Here is a 16,960-nt window from a genome sequence, read left to right as displayed (position 1 = left end):
TTGCCATTTTTATTACTATAACATTACATTTATGCGCTCTTCGTGTTACTTTTTTTACTTCTCTCTATTTTATTTCAAACACACACTCATACGCAAAATATTTATTCATTCTTCGCCTACAAATCATAACCACTTGGCACCGCTCGCCAAGCACTTTTGTTGCTGTTAGTCTCTGTTAGTTTCTGTTAATTGGCAGCCACACAGAAAGGCTGCTATCGATTGTTGGTGTTGGTGTGTTTATTTTTTGCTTTTTGCCAAACCAGAGCCGCTGCCCACTGCTGCTGTTTGGTGGTTTGGTTGCTTGGCGTGCGCTGTCGCCTATGGTCATCAAGCTGCCTGTCCAAACGTGACGTCAATGCAGTGAAAATCTGAATGGGCAATTTTTGTTGTGGATAAAGCATCCGCATGGGGAAACATGGGGAATGATAGTGAGGTTGTATGCATAGTTAAGTGCATGTGAAAGGGATTCAGGAAATATTAGCGGATATTAATTTTTTTCGCTTTTTTTGTTTTTGAAAAACAGGCCGCTTAGCGTTTGATCGTTGAGGTTCTAAAGAATCTTATAAGGCTGTGCCTCATCTTTTTTTTTTTTATTTGTACTCGCAATTTTATTTTGAGTTAAACCTGAAGGAGATTGGCCTCTGAAGGCAACTTCCTGTGGGACATAGTAGCATCTTGAAGCAGATCTCTCCTTCCTTCTCTGTACTTCGCACTGATCTCTCCATCCGCAAACTGGGTTTTGAGGGTTGTGCTAGGACTATATTTCCGAGCAGGCAAGATTGGAAGGAGGGAAGAGTCGCCACGGATATAAGTACCTCTATTTTCACTGACGGATCCAAGATGGAATCTGGAGTGGGAGCGGCGGTTTTCTCTAAATCAGCCAATATTTCGGTCTCCTTTTAACTGCCGGAAAGGAGCAGCATTTTTCAAGCAGAGGTCTTCGAGCTTTTGGAAGCATTCAAAATGCTTCGGGATCGCTGTTGGGAGGGAGGCATTAATATTTTTTCCGATAGTCAAGCTGCGATCAGGGCCCTGTCGTCGCCGTATTGCAGCTCTCTTCTGGTAAACTCCTGTAAAGAGGAACTCAAACGTCTCGAACGTGCAGGAAACATGTCCTTTATCTGAGTTCCTGGGCCTAGGAATATAGAGGGAAATAAAATTGCCGATGAGCTTGCCAGGAAGGGGTCGCCAGAATCGGTTTCAGTTGTCCCCTTCTCAGACATCGGTGTACGCTTGACCGTTGTTAAAGGAAAACTGCACAATTTCGTTCTACAAAAACAAACGAAAGGCAGATGAAGGTCTACCTCATCGTGTGCTATTTCAAAAGCACTATGACCTCAATACGATAGAAACAGAACGCTTAAGGTGATGGAAAACCCCCGCCATTCAATTTCCAAACTTATTCCGGTGTTCACTGGTCACTGGGTGATCGGTACTCAGGCGGAGAAGCTTGAAATTCCTTACAACCCCTATTGCAGAAGCTGTGGGGATCCTGCAGAGAAAGAGACTGTTGAGCACTTTCTCGGCAAATGTCCGGCTCTGGCGGCTAGGCGCTTGAGATTCCTTAGCGTGCCCTTTGGGGATGGCTTGAAGAAAGTCTCCAGTCTAGATCCCTTTTTTCTCCTCCACCACATCAACAGCATTGGATGGATGTAGATGGCGTTATTTAAGTGTTGGACACTCGGCCAATAAATTTGGTCTGGGTCCACCTAATCCTGTTGACTATTGAATGTTCGAAGAAACCATATTTTAATAGGTTACTTAGTACTAGAATTCCAGCTAGACTTGAGTGGGTTGACAATATACAACTTATGATTCTTTACTGATGGCTCAAAGCTAAGCGATAAAGTTGGTTTTGACGTCCACTGTAAGAAGCCAAAAGTAAACAATTCGACCCGTCTTTCTGTTCTCAGTGTAGCGCATTTCAGGCTGAAATTCTAGCCATTACTGAGGTAGCTGTCTGGTTAGGCAAACATGTGACTACCTTCAGAAAAATCTATATTTACGCCGATAACCAAGCGGCGATGAAATCTCTTTGTGAGACAGCCAGTAATTCCACCATTGCTTGCAAATGCTGGGCGTCTCTTAACTCAGTAACTTAATTTTCATTTGTTATGGATGCCAGGGCTTAGTGCCATACCAGGGAATTATAAGGCAGGCAAATTAGTAAGAGGGCGCACTACCACTCGCCTGCTCTCAAACTACAAGTCGCAAGTAGCTTTGTCACTTCAACCAACACGAACTGGGTTGGTAGTCTGACATGAAACGTAGCAAAAAAAATTTGGCCAATATGGAACGTCAGGCGCTCAAAGGCGCCACTTAATCGGTTGAGGAAAAACCTCTCTATGTTAGTTGTTTTGTTCACAAGCCCCGGTCTCCTAGGTCGACAAAGATGCTCAAAGATTGAACCTACGACACTTCGACTATTGCAGAAGCTGCAAGAATGAGGAGGAGGAAGAGTCTGTCAGCAATCTTCGCTCTCACTGCCACTACGTTTAGATGCTTTGGCTCAACGTTCGCGAATTATACTGATAGCTTTGGGGATATAGGTGTCAGCCCGATCAATGGGTTTGCATTTAAAACAAAATGGTTTAACGAGGAGTAGCAGCTAAGTTTCTACTGTGGTATCACAATGGATCGGCAACGTTCTGAAGGAGTTGTTCTAGAGGCCGACTGCCACTTCTACCTACCTACCTACCTAGCATAATGCTGCTGGAGTAAGCGACCTTGGTTGAATATAAATCCGAGTCGTTCCGGTTAACAAAAGCTTTTTCGTCAGAAAAAATCCATAACATCTCAGGTCTGTCAGTATGATTAATTTTATTTAGAAGGCTTTTTGATCGAATAAATCGCTGTTCGCGTGTTTGATCCGCATAAAGAACCGGAGATCTTAATGGACAACTCGACGGATAAGACCCTCAGAAACATTAAACTCCCGGTGTGATTTTCACATACAGCGAAGATAACTGGATGTCTTTTCATTTCTTGAGTAAAGTTGTATTCCTGCATCCATGACTTATCTAAAAAAGAGCAAAAAGAAAAGGAATGATTTCGGGAAATTAGATATCAAGTTATAAATCAAGGAACTTTGATTATTGTTTATACTGCATAAATTCGGAGAAATTTCAAAAATTCCAACTCCTTAATCAGAATCTTTAGAAAGCTACCCAGAAGCTTAGTTTTATAGCCCATTATACCTATTCTAGTATAATAAAATTTAGGTTGAAAAAAAGCTTAAATTTCACGTTGATTTTTGGCATTTTTTCGGAAGTACTTTGTGATATTTAGGGTGGGTGTCATATGCAGATGAAATTGGTTGGAGTTTCCAAAGATTGTTTGACGATGAATAGCTAAAGCAGCGCACTTCATTAAAAAGTGTTCAACATCAAGTTGCTGATGAATGCATAGCTGCTTAATTGAATTGTATCCATGCATTGCTCGCTTGTAGCAAAATTCTTTACTTCATAAGGTATTTAAGGAAACGAGCAGTTTGGTTTTCTCCATTTAGGTTTACGGCAAATCCAGCAATTCAAAATCAAAGTAAAGTAAACTTTGTGATATACTAAAAAGAATTTAACTAAATCATCATATTTCCATAGTCGTCAAACATTCGACATGCACTGTGCAACCAACCACCCATCCGGCAGTTCAGTATACACCAGTATAAATATTTTATATACTCGTACATACATAAATACCCCAATACCAACAAATCTCATATCTCTGCTACTTGCCAATTAACGATCATTGGTTATTCTCACCGCTCATCATTTCGGATAGGCGCGCTCTCTCTCTCACGAACTGTTTACCTGCACTTTGGTACACATTCTCTCGCCCAACTGTCTACGCTGTTAGCGCGCGCACATTCTTCGTGGCATTCCTCGTACACAACTAATCGGAAAAATATTCAAAATATTTCTGTCGTTAACAGCGCTCACAGCTCACAGCGCACCAGCGCTCTCTTGCGCTGCTAAAGCACACTGCTATTGCTACTCTTCTCACATATTCTACATTCCATGCATTGATGGAGCACAGCTGGTAGCAACTGGCTATATGACGAATCTACAATGTGCTCAACACTCATTCACTGGGAATGGCAAGCATCTCAAGAACTCCGAGTCTCCGCTGAAGTCTACAAAATTATGAAAATAAAAATAAAGAATAATAAAAATAAACAAAAAAATTAGCGCTCACAGTATGTGTACACGAGGAAGAGCAGACATTGGAACCCGTTCGGCCACTCCTTCACACCGCGACACCTGCGCGCGCTCAACCACCCTACGGTCGTGTGTGTGTGCGTGTGTGCGCGCGATCAAGAGACGCTACAGCGGCCCCAAACCATACTGCACCGCGTCGCTCCCTTTCTATTGATATGTTTGCATTTTCTTTTGTATTTTTTTTGTCGTTTTGGCTTGATACAAATATACCCCACTCGTTTGACTTCTTCCCGCGCTGTCTCCAACAGCCACTCGACGCGTTCTCTATCTGCTACACAGCGCTGTTTTGTGATGCTTGTTGTTTTCTGTTGGTTGTTTGTATAGTTGTGTGTTTTGTTGCTGTCTATCGTTGTCGTATCGTTGGAGCTACTGGCTATGTCTGGCTGGCTGGCTGTTCGTATGTGTTTTGGGCCCTAATCACCGCCGCTCGCTCAGCGTCGAGTTCAGTCTGTGAGTTTCTCTCGATTCTGCGCGTTGCGTACTCGGTTCGGTTCGGTTCGATACGATTTTTTTGCTCCGCTGCGCTTTGCAGAGTTGATGGTTTGATTTTTTGTTTAACTACAAAGTGTACAGAGTAATTTTTTCAGTGAATTTGTAATTCTTCCGCCTTGCGAGTTGAAACGTTTTCGGTATAAACAAATTGGAACGTTTCGGTTTTTAATTCTACGTTTGCCATAATTGAAAAATAGAAAAGAAGAAAAATCACGTTCGCATTAAACTGTGCGTAAAAAAATTACAAAAATAAAAATAAAAATTAAGGGAAAATTGTCGACACTCCCACAGAGTTTTCCCATTTTCGCGTTCCCGATTTGCACATCATTTGTAAAAGGGGAATTGTCGAAATCGCTTCTGCGTAAGTGTGAGTGAATTTGTGTATGTTTTTGTTATAAAAAATCCACTTTGCTATTAAGCAAAAAACACGTAAAAGCTATAAAAATCCATTGATCTGGGTTACACTACGAGTCCAGTCGCGAGGTGCGTCGCGGCGCAGCACACCAAACCAGACCAAACCCAAATCCCATTCGAACCCATTGGAAGTGATCGCTAAAACAAAAAAAAAAATTATCAGAAATCTGCTATTACTTCTTCGAAGAACGATCGCCAAACGCCAAACACCAAAAAGTTTCTCGTATCTCTTCGTTCGCCTTACAAGCTTACATTTGTACATACAGAAATATCTACTCCCATATCCATAGATATACTCACATACTTAAAGTTTAAAAGCGCGCTTGCATGCGTGCGTGCGTACGTTTGGGGTGCGCTGCTTCAACCGTTCTCTTTTACCGCCACACGCCCGCCCGCTCCAACAATTTGTACTCGTTCGTACCCACCTCAGTCAGCCCCCTCTCCTACTCGCTCCTACCACTTGGCACCATCGCTAATTTTATCGTTGCCATCGGCACGGTTTGACGTCGTTGTCGCTGATTCTAACCGAAGTAAACGACTATCGTAGCTGCGCAGTTTGCGTCGGCCAGCAACTATCACCAACAAATACCATCGCTATTGCAGCGGCACAGTAGTTGTCGTCGTCGGCGTCGACAATCGTTTGCGTTTACGTTCTAAAATATACAAAAAAAACAAAGTGTTTGTGGTGATCGGGTTCGGTCTCTGACTGGGACGGGTTCTTTCGTCGGCGACGTGCCAAAAACAAAAAACGAGTAATAAATGATGGTGTATGCATAAAATGATTGTATGTATGCAGCTACACATATGCACGTACAAATGTATACCTACATGTACTCAAATGTTGCTGTATAGAAAAGGTGTATAATATAATCACAGCATAGCGACAGTGAAAATGTGGAAATAATTAAAAATTTAGAAACATATTTAATAGGTATTGAAAATAATAAATGAATGATGTTAGAATATAAAAAAAAACAAAAACAAATACGTTCTAAATGGAAATGACGTAGCTTAAGTGGAAAATTATAATAATGAAAGAAAAAAATTATAGCGCCGTAAACGAAAAATTAAAAGTAATTGCAATGCAAATAGAAAATTTATTTAAATTAAACTACATGCATAAGACAGCATCGAAAAATAAAAAATAAATAAAATATGGAAAACGTAAAATAAAAAAAATTAAATAAATTAAATATAAAAAATAAAATAAAAAATTAAGTAATAAAATATAAAAAAATTAAATAAATAAAATATGAAAAAATAAGTGGAAAATTAGAATAAGGAAGCAAGAAAATTATAACGCCAAATCATGAATAATTGAAAGAAAACAAAATGAAAATAAAAAATAAAGTAAATTAAACAAAATGATAATAACATCGAAAAAATATAAAATAAATTGAAAAACAAATAAGAAATAAAAAACAAAAATAAATGAAATGCAAAAAAAAAAACAAATATAAAGATTAGTGATACATAAAAAAATTAAAAATAAATAAAATATAACAAAAAACAATAAAATAAAAAAAAGTTATATAAAAAAGATAAAAATATATAAAAAAATATAACATAAAAAATAAGTGAAAAAATATATGTATAATTATAACGCCAAACCATGGCAAATTAAAAGAAAACCAAATGTAAATAAAAATTTAATAAAAATAATCTAAATTATTAAAACATCAACAAAATATAAGATAAATAAAAAATTAAATAAATTAAATATAAAAAAATAAGTGGAAATTTTTAAATTAAACTATTAAATTGTAACGACAAACCACGAAAAATTAAAAGAAAACTTAAATAAATTAAATAAAATGAATATCGAAAAAATATAAAATCAATTACAAATAAAAAAAAATAAATAAAATATAAAAAATAAAAAATGAAATACAAAAATAAATGAAATGCAAAAAAATAAATATAAAAATAAGAGATAAATAAAAAAAATAAACCATAAATAAAATATGAAAAACAATTAAGTAAAAAAAATGAATAAATATATTATAAAAAATAAGTAAAAAATTATAATAATTAACCAAGAAAATAATAACTTCAAACTATGAAAAATTAAAAGAAAACAAAATGTAAATAAAAAGTTTAATTTAATTAAGCTAAATAATAATAACTGAGAAAAAATACAATAAACAATAAATATAAATAATAAAAAAAAAATATAAAAACATTAAATAAATATAAATTAAAAATAACATAAATAAAAACAGAAACATAAAAACATATAAAAAATAAAATATAAAACATTGAATAAAAAAATAAATATAACTTTTGAATAAAACTTAAAAAAATATACAAAAATAAATAATAAATAATAATAATATGTGAAAAATTATAATAAAACCAGAAAATAATAACGTTAAGCCCGAGAAAAAATATAAAATATATTAAAAAAAATTTAAAATACAAAAAATTAAATAAAAGAAAAATAAAACGATTCGATGCGAAAAAGACTTCCTTTTGAACCCGGAGAGCAGCATTTCACAATCGGTTTTTCAGTTCTCTTGCTGCCTTTCAGTCAATTCATGCGGCACTCATCTTCCGACCTTTAAAGTCATTCCCATGTCTTTCAAACGTTTGGAAATGGTTTTTTTGGGTCACTTCCAACTCTTCTTGCGTTTGACCATCATCTTCATCCAACAATGCTTGCAATTCGGCGTCCTCAAACTTTATCGGTGGCCGGCCACGGCCCGCGTTCTCCACGCTTCGGAATTTTGCAAACCACCTGAACCACTGTGCTCTACTTAGAGCATGTCCACCATAAGCTTTTGATGAGCTTGAGAAGCGTTTTTCTTCAATTGATAACAGAAAATCAACGATGTCCGCAAATCGTAGTTTGAAGGCACGAAATTCGACATTTTTAACAGCGACAAAAATGCTTTGTTGTATGAAAAGTAACAAACAATGAACTGAATATTGTTCACAGATGACAGACGAAAAAAACAAGACATTTGGGAAGGTTTAGAAAGACTCCTATCGACATCTATGGACGAATAGCTGAAAGTCTCATTTCATAGGTATCTGGTAAATAAAAAATAAAATATATAAAAACAATTAATTATAAAAATATATAAAAAATATATGAAAAAATAAAATATAAAACAAAAACATAAAATATAAAAACATAAATAAAAAAACTATAAAAAAATTAAATATATAAAAAATTAAATACATATATAAATACAATTAAATATAAAAACATATAAAAAATATATATTTTATATAAAAAAATTAATCAAATATAAAAACATAAACTAAAAAAAAATATATAGGTACTTTTTTTTAAAGAAAACATAAAAAAGACAAAAAAAAAAATAAAAAATAATAGAATAAAATAGATTATTAGAATATGAATAAGAAATTAAATGTATTAAAAAAAATTAAATATAAAAATGTATTAAAAAATATATAAAAATATAAAATATAAAAAATAAAATATAAAAATTTAAATTAAAAAAAAAATAAATAAAATTTTTTATTTTAAATAACACTTAAAAAAAGAAAAAAATAGGAAAAAAACTAAATAAAATATATTATATATAGAAAAAATATAAAAAATATTGAAAAAAATAAGATATTATTAATTACATATAAAAAATCATTAAAAAAAAACAACAAATAAATAAAAAGTAAAATATATAAAAAAATTAAATATAAAAATGTATAAACATATATATAAAAAAATATAATATAAAACATAAAATATAAAAGCATAAATTAAAAAAAATAATGTATAAAATTTTTCATTTTAAATGACACTTAAAAAAAGAAACAAATAGGAAAAAACTAAATAAAATATATATAAAAGTATGTAAAAAATTAAAAAAATAAGAAATTAATCACATATAAAAAAATCCTTAAAAGAAAAACAAATAAATAAAAAATAAAACATTAAATATAAAAATATATAAAAAAATTAAATATAAATTGTTTTATTTTAAATAAGACTTAAAAAAAGAAAAAAATATATATGTACATATAAAAAAATATTAAAAACAAAACAAATAAATAAAAAATAATAAAGATAATAAAGATAATGGTAACAAAACTAAATCAAGTAAATTTATTAAAAAAATGCGTTGTCTTTTCGTATTATAATAAAAAGTTTCAATAAATGCATCAGAACTTTCATAATAAAATTTCCAAGGAGCGAATTCTGTTGCTTTTCTTAAGTTGATTCCAAAGTTTTGTGCAAAGTTATTTAAAGACCTCGTAAATATTTTATTTTTTTTTTATTTTATTTTTTAGTACAAACTAGTCTTTAAATAAATATGAAAATACTGTATGCAAATTACAAAACCATAAAACCCAAAAAAAAAAACACACAGTAAAATACTGACGGAATAGTTGGTTAATTCACGTTAAAAAACTGAAAAAAATGAATTTATTTAAAAAAGCATTTATCAAATTCATAAATTTTATAGTTATGTAAAAATAATAACGAAGCGAATAAATTTATATTATTTTATATTATATCAAAATAAATATAAAAATAATAAAAAAATATATTATAACAAATGATAAATAAATAAAAAATGATAATAACTTAAATAACTTAAATTTAAAAGCATTTAAATACAAACGGCTGCACTTCCAAACTAAATTAAATTTAAAAAAATGTTTCTTTATTCAATTTTTATTCTAACAACTTAACGCTTCTGCTTTCAGAAAATACTAGCGCGACGTGATAAATTTCACAAAAGCAAAGTGGTTTACTGCTACCAAATAACTTTTTGGAAAAATAATATTTAATACCAAAAAAAGTGCTGCCATATTCCAAAAATTTATCTCCGCAATATGCGAAATTCCCAAAAAGTGCCAAGTGTTAATCAGTGATTGTACGTATTAGAAAACAAATAAACAACAACAACAAACAACTATTTATTTACATAAATACTTAATATAAGGGAAATACAACAAAAAATGCAAAGAGCACAAAATTAACCTAAATAAGAAAATTATACAACAAAATAATTAAATCAGCAATAAAATCCAAAAATTGCAGTAAAACAAATTGCAAATCTGTCTGCGAGCCCCAAAAACGAAAAACAAAATCGCAAACCAAAAAAGTAAAAGTAAAAGCTCCTTAAAACAAAAATAAAAAAACAAAAAAAAAGCACCCGGCCACCTTTCTACCTGTCCGATTTGCAATAAATTTATTTGTTTTTTTTTTCCTGTTCACCGCTTGATATAAACTGGCTGCATGAAAAACATAACCAGCTCCGGCACTTGTGGCAGTGGCCTGCTGCAGTTGCAAAACAATCTCAGCAACTCAGCTACCAATACATCGACAATCGTCGGCAGCGGCGGCAGTATTGTCGACGACGAAGACGCCATCCTGCACGAATCAAAACAAAAAGGTTTGTTGTTTTCATTTCGTTGCCTTTCTTGGCTCTATCTTCTATCTGATTTAACCAATATGCTCTCTCTCATGTAGCCATGTATGTATGTATGTATGCGTGTGTGTATGGGTGTGGGGATATGAATCGAGTCAACTGTTTTCTACGAAATGTTTTTGCTGGCGCATTGACTATTGATTCATCTACGTGCAACAAAACGACTTCCACACAGCGACACAATCCGGTCAGCGCTCAGCCATCCTTCCACTTAACTCTATTTTGCCACCACTCCGCCGCCTTAGTCCCATGCTACGTTGTATGTCCGTTGGTCTGCCATCATGTCTCACTATGCATTTTCTTCTATTTGTTTACTCGTCTGGTTGTTGCTGCATTGCCTATTTTTCTCTTGCCACTTTGTGCAATTAACCTGGTCCGCCTGATTTCCACGTTTCTCACTATGGTATCGGCCGATAAGTATCCATCCTGTGCGCGCCCACAGTGTGTTCTGCATCCGCTACGTCGCCTCGCACAGAGATCTCCATAAATTTCGCCTTTTTCGCCACGTATCGATGGTAACTTTGCCATTTTTATGGCGTGAGTACAAGCACCGCACACGGGCAAGGCGGAGACTTCCAAGAAGTTCCTGTGTATGGCGGTTACAGCTTGGCTTACTGGTTGTTTGCGACATTTATTAGTTTCAGTGATCAACTAGTAATTTCCTACCAGCTGGTGATGTTTACACTGAAGTATGGGGGTATCTGGTGAGAGCGGGTCGGAATTGAAATGATACAAAACAAGCTGTGTGTGGTACTAATGGAATTAGTTGATTAATTTTTCTTATTTGAAAGCCCTTGTCTGGCATTATGCATGGAATACGACATCGTTCAAAAGCCCGATGTACAGAAAGCAGAGGTGTGGCCAACATCAGACCGTTAACCGATGAATTTGAAGGAATCAGCTGATTGGCTGACGTAACCGGAGTCATAACAGCTGTTTGCTAACGAAAATACTGTGATTGTGTTGGTATATACGAAAAAATTAACACAGCTTACGCTCATATTGCTTTGCTGCTTTCTGAACAACGACTGATTGGCTGAGTGTGTGAATACGTGGGAAATGAGCGGCACAACTCTGCTGCCGAGTCGCCGGTGACGGGGCAGCCAAAGTCATTCTCACAATTTTGTTTCGAATGGCCAAACCTGACAATTTATCATCCATGGACTTGTTCATTGCTTTCAATACGAGAATGAAAACAAATGCCCAATTATTACGTCAGCAAATCAGCTGATTCTGCCAAACTGATAATAATGGTTCGGAATAACGATTCGTGAGCATCGCCACCTCCTGTGTTCTCTCCACTGAGGACATGTGGAAAAAAGTGCAGAAGGTGTGGCCGCCAATGTCAGACCATTAACTGGCTCTCAGCGAATTTGAAAGAATCAGTTGATTGGCTGACGTAAAGGGGTCATGACAGCGCTTTGTTTACGAAAAAACTGATAAAACAGCCATTGACTTCGTTGCCGTTTGAGCGACGACTCATTGGACGAGTGAGTGAATACATGTGAAATTAGCGGGCAGAATTCTGCTGCCGAATATCCAGCAATCTAGCATCCTTGCGCTGGGAGTTATAGCTGTGGTTAAGCTGATTACGATCTCTGATTACTCTCTTTAATGTCAAGCGGATATAATCAGTTAGCGTTACGGTTGTCATCACAGTACCTCATCCAAGCTCAGTTCCCTTATTAAACTTAAGATAGAGCTGTGTTGGGCTGGGCGTATACTCGTATGTTTTTCGTCTGGCTGGAATTGGCTGAGCTGTCTCAATCTTCTCTGCGCTAGAGCGCTACATTCAAGGAGAAGGTATATTGAAATCTCCGGGGACTAATCGCAGAAACGATAAGAGTCAGCGAGCCATACACCAATTCCGTGCAGATGACTGCGCAATCTGCAATGGCTTGCTAGAATCCCAGTGAGCATTCTCAGTTTAGCCTTACGAAGGGTTATAAATTACCTAAACCTCTGTTGATTGTACCTCTCAGTAAGAACATCGCCTGGCGTAGCTCCATAATTTAGTGCCAGCTAACATCTCTTAGTCATAACTGGCTTTTGGTCTATCGGAGAACAAGCAGCAAAACTGTCACAGTTGTAAACAACCGGAGAAAAAGGAAACAATCTTCCATTCCCCTGTGAATGCCCTTGCCCTATGGAAGGATAGACGGTTAACCCTGGGGCAACCGCTGTCGAACAACAGTCTAATAATAAGGTTCTTAAACCGCACAGACTGGATACAGTCGTGCTGTAAATTACTGTTAAACAAGTTGGTAACGAGGATGTGGCAACAAAATGGATTCTAGACGAATCACTACTTTAACCAACCAAACATCTCTTAGTCTTATCTCTTCACTTCTTAGGTTCTCCTTCTTCTTAGGTTTCCTCTCATAGCAAGAAAAAGCTCCGCTACTTGGTTCCCCATCTTATATAAGTATGACCCATCGCCTTCTACTTTCCAAACGGATGTCAACGTTATGACCCAAACTAGCTGAGCATTAAGATCTGCTATTGTTATGATCTCCGAAAGTCAAAGATCTAGCAACTTTGAAGCCGACTTCAAAACATCGTATATTTTATTGAGTATTTTCGAGTTGAGCAGGTACCGAGATTTGACCATTTTGAGCATAGCACAACATGTAGAAGATCTCTACATGTCTCAAGTCCTTAGCGTGACTAGCCAATTTCTTCGCCCCCTGATCTTACCAACGCAGAGGAGACCTCTCTCTACCTCTCTGCTACCATCAGCTGGTGCAGCATTAAATACTTTCAGAGCCGGAGCGTTTGTATCCTTTCGGACGACATGACCCAGCCTAAGTAGCCGCTGGATCTTTATTTGCTGCGCTATGTCTATGTCGTCATAAAGCTCATACAGCTCATTGTTTCATTGCTTACGATAATCGCCATCGCTAACGTGCGCAGAATCTTTCTCTCAAACACTCTAAGCGACGCCTTATCGGATATTGTCTTCGTTCAAGCTTCTACGCCATACGTTACGACGGGCATGATGAGAGCCTTGTAGAGTGTTAATTTTGTTCGTTGGGAGAGGACTTTACTACTCAATTACCTACTTAGTCCAAAGTAGCACTTGTTGGCAAAAGAATAACTCTTTCGGGAATATCCCTTTGGATTTCAGGGCTGACATTGTTATCGGTGTTACTGCAGGTTCTTAAATGAACGAAGTCTTTTAAAACCTCGAAATCATAACTGTCAACAGTGACGTTGTTGCCGATACGCGAGTGCGCCGACTGTTTGTTTGATGACAGGAGGTACCCCGTTTTGTCCTCGTCTGTTGGTGAACCCATTCGCTTTGCTTCTTTATCCAGTTTGTACAAGGCAGAACTAACAGCGCGGTTGTTAGGCCGATGATTTCGATATCATCGACATACGCCCATGGCTAAATATAGTAAATCCAGTCGTTCAGACAACGTAGAACTGACTCACGTGGGAACGATCGTCTGCTGTTCGTCTTCTTCGCCTTGACAACTACTACAAAACTCAGTAGTATCTGGTAATTTTAAAGCCAATGGCGGTCTCATAAGAACCAGCACCTGCTACCTTAATGGGAGTACCTCCATGCAGTTGTACACATGTGTGTGTGTATGTGTATATGCATATATTAGGAATATGCGAGTGGCTTGCTTGCGTCTCATCGGGTAACAAGTCAGTTGCGATTCGCTGGTGGCTGTGCTTAAGTGAAAAGTCGAATAAATCAGTTATTTTCGTATAGGTTTTTGTTTTTTTATCACAACTCCGCATACGTTAGTGTGTGGAGTGGGAATATCTTATTGAGTATATCTTGATGAACTATTATTGTGCACACATATACATACATACATACATATAAACTTCATAGCTACTCATATGGGCTATTTCACAAAAATCAACTTGACTCACCCGCAACCGCAGACCGATTACCATATTTCTGCAGGCAAATACAAATCATACAACTAGTTCACATACATACATACACAGCCACACATACATACATTTGTACATATGCATGTATGTATGTATGCATGTCGATTTTGCCTCTAAGACAATTTTACTGGCAAACAGTTTTATTGCCGTTTTTGTGTATTTCCTTATTTCTTTGCTTACATTTCTTTTCTTTTCTTTTGGCTCTTTCTATTTTTATTAACGCAGTCCTACGTTTTTCCCTGATTTTATCAGCATTTGGATTGAATGAATTAATAAGTTCAGAGTCGTTATGTTGCAGCCGGTTTGGGATACCAATAAGCCGCCTCTCTATACGTGTGCATGCGTATGTGTATGTATGTATGCGTGCATAAGTAGACATGGCTGTGGGCATGCACGTTCGTCATGGTTCCCTTTTGTTAGGCGCGCACACATTTTATTTATATGCCAAACAGGTAAACGCATGCGCGTGTATCTACGCATTTAACAGAAAATACACTCACATACACACAGGTGTGTGTGTGTGTGTGTGTTTAGTTATGGGCGCAGAAGCATATATGCATACAATACATGCATTCGAACATAGCCCGCCGTCAAAGCTACTAGTTTTGAACTACATTTTTTACCACCACTTTGCTTTGTAACTCAATTCTGCTACTTTTATTATTATCTTCTAACATGTCTTCTGTACTGTACTCCTCTAATGTTAGCGACGGCTACTTTTTACAAAGCAATGCCTTACGAAATGTCAAGTTTCAGTCTATGCAGCAGCATCATACCGTTTAACGAACTAGTGAGCCTCTGTATCAGCATAATTGCTGTTAACTGAGTAGTTCATAATTGATCCCGAATACACTAGTCCGATTTTCACTAGTTTTGGACCAGTTGGGAAAAGTGGAAAACATGTTTTGATCAAATTTTCAAAAATTTTTTTTCTGCGAATTAAAACATTACAAAAAAATTGTTTATTATATTTAGATTTATTTTTCGCTGCTCATGAAGTAGTTCATAATCAGCATACACTAGGCCGATTTGCACTAGTTTTGGACCAGTTGGAAAAAGTACAAAAAAAAATGTTGTAAGTAAATTTTCACGAATATTTTTTTTTATGAATTAAAACACTACAAAAAATTTTTTTATTACAGTTAAAATTATATTTCGCTGTTCATGAATTAGTTCGCAATCGACCTCGGATGCACTAGTCCGATTTTTACTAGTTTTCAACTAGTTGGGAAAAATACAAAAAAAATGTTTTAATCAAATTTTCAATAATATTTTTTTACGAATTAAAATATTACAAAAAATGGTTTATTATATTTAAATTTATTTTTTCGCTGTTAATAAAGTAGTTCATAATTGATCCCGTATACACTAGTCCGATTTGCACTAGTTTTTGATTAGTTGTGAAAAGACAAAAAAAATGCTTAAATCAAATTTTCCGGAATATTTTTTTACGAATTAAAACATTATACAAAATTTTTTTTGCATTTAAATTCATTTTTCGCTGTTCATGAATTAGTTCGTAATCGACCTCGGATGCATTAGTCCGATTTGCACTAGTTTTCGATTAGTTGGGAAAAAATACAAAAAATTTGTAATCCAATTTTCGAAAAAACATTTTTCGAATTATAACAATACAAAAAATTGTTTATTATATTCAAATTTATTTTTCGTTGTTCATGAAGTAGTTCGCCATCGACCCCGGATGCACTAGTCCGATTTGCACTTGTTGAGGAAAAAAAGAAAAAAAATTTAGATCAAACTTTTAAGAATATTTTTCTACGAACTAAAGCATTACACAAAATTTTTTCTTGTATATAAATTCATTTTTTGCTGTTAATGATGTAATTTACAATCGACTTCGCATACACTAGACCGATTTTCACTAGTTTTGGACTAGTTGCGAAAAGTACAAAAACAATTGTAAATTAAGCTTTCTAGAATATTTTTTTACGAACTAAAGTTTTATATTTTTCGCTGTTAATGAAGTAGTTCATAATCGGCACCGGATACACTAGTCTGATTTGCACTAGTTTTGGACTAGTTGGAAAAAGTACAAAAAATATATATAAATCAAATTTTCAAAAAAAATTGTTTACTAATTAAAATGTTCTAAAAAATCTTTAAGAATCGATTTATACATAAAATTATTTATTTTTTATTTATAAGATTGTATTTTTAAAAATTACTTATATCAAGAAATATCAATTTAATTTTTTTATGCGCCTCTATTTTTATTATCTTTTATTTGTATGCCTCGTTGTCTTATAGTTTATCTTTTAACTGTTTGCACGCGCAATCTTCGAAGTAATGATAAGCTGGATTTTTAAGGGGAACTACGCAAGAAATTCGCTACACCAACATCAGCATAACACGCATTCTTAACGTTTCAAGTATGTTTTTGCAAGAGCAGAATATTTTTTTTTTACATACACCTTCAGTTGCCCCTATTTCCACTAGTACATTTGTAGTCACTTCCGCACTAGTATGACTTCTTGCGTCAAATATCAGTTGATGTAT

At 35.0% G+C, this 16,960-nt stretch overlaps 1 protein-coding gene across 2 annotated transcripts in view; it reads left to right on the top strand.

The window, feature by feature from the left end:
• The first annotated feature begins 4,642 nt into the window (after positions 1-4,642).
• LOC129237033 (protein scalloped) overlaps positions 4,643-16,960 on the top strand; it is a 189,709-nt gene continuing 177,391 nt past the window's right edge. Inside the window, exons 1-2 of one of the 2 annotated variants that reach the window (XM_054871403.1) lie at positions 4,643-5,076; positions 9,804-10,495. In XM_054871403.1, the coding sequence (XP_054727378.1) occupies positions 10,339-10,495 (157 nt within the window). In that variant the 5' untranslated portion in view covers positions 4,643-5,076; positions 9,804-10,338. The remainder of the gene's footprint in view (positions 5,077-9,803; positions 10,496-16,960) is intronic. The other variant, XM_054871404.1, reaches the window with a different exon arrangement.

Source organism: Anastrepha obliqua, chromosome 2, assembly GCF_027943255.1.
Source record: "Anastrepha obliqua isolate idAnaObli1 chromosome 2, idAnaObli1_1.0, whole genome shotgun sequence".
In the NCBI taxonomy this organism is placed as follows: domain Eukaryota; kingdom Metazoa; phylum Arthropoda; class Insecta; order Diptera; family Tephritidae; genus Anastrepha; species Anastrepha obliqua.
Note: the sequence above shows the minus strand (reverse complement) of the source record. Positions and strands in the feature narration are given on the sequence as shown.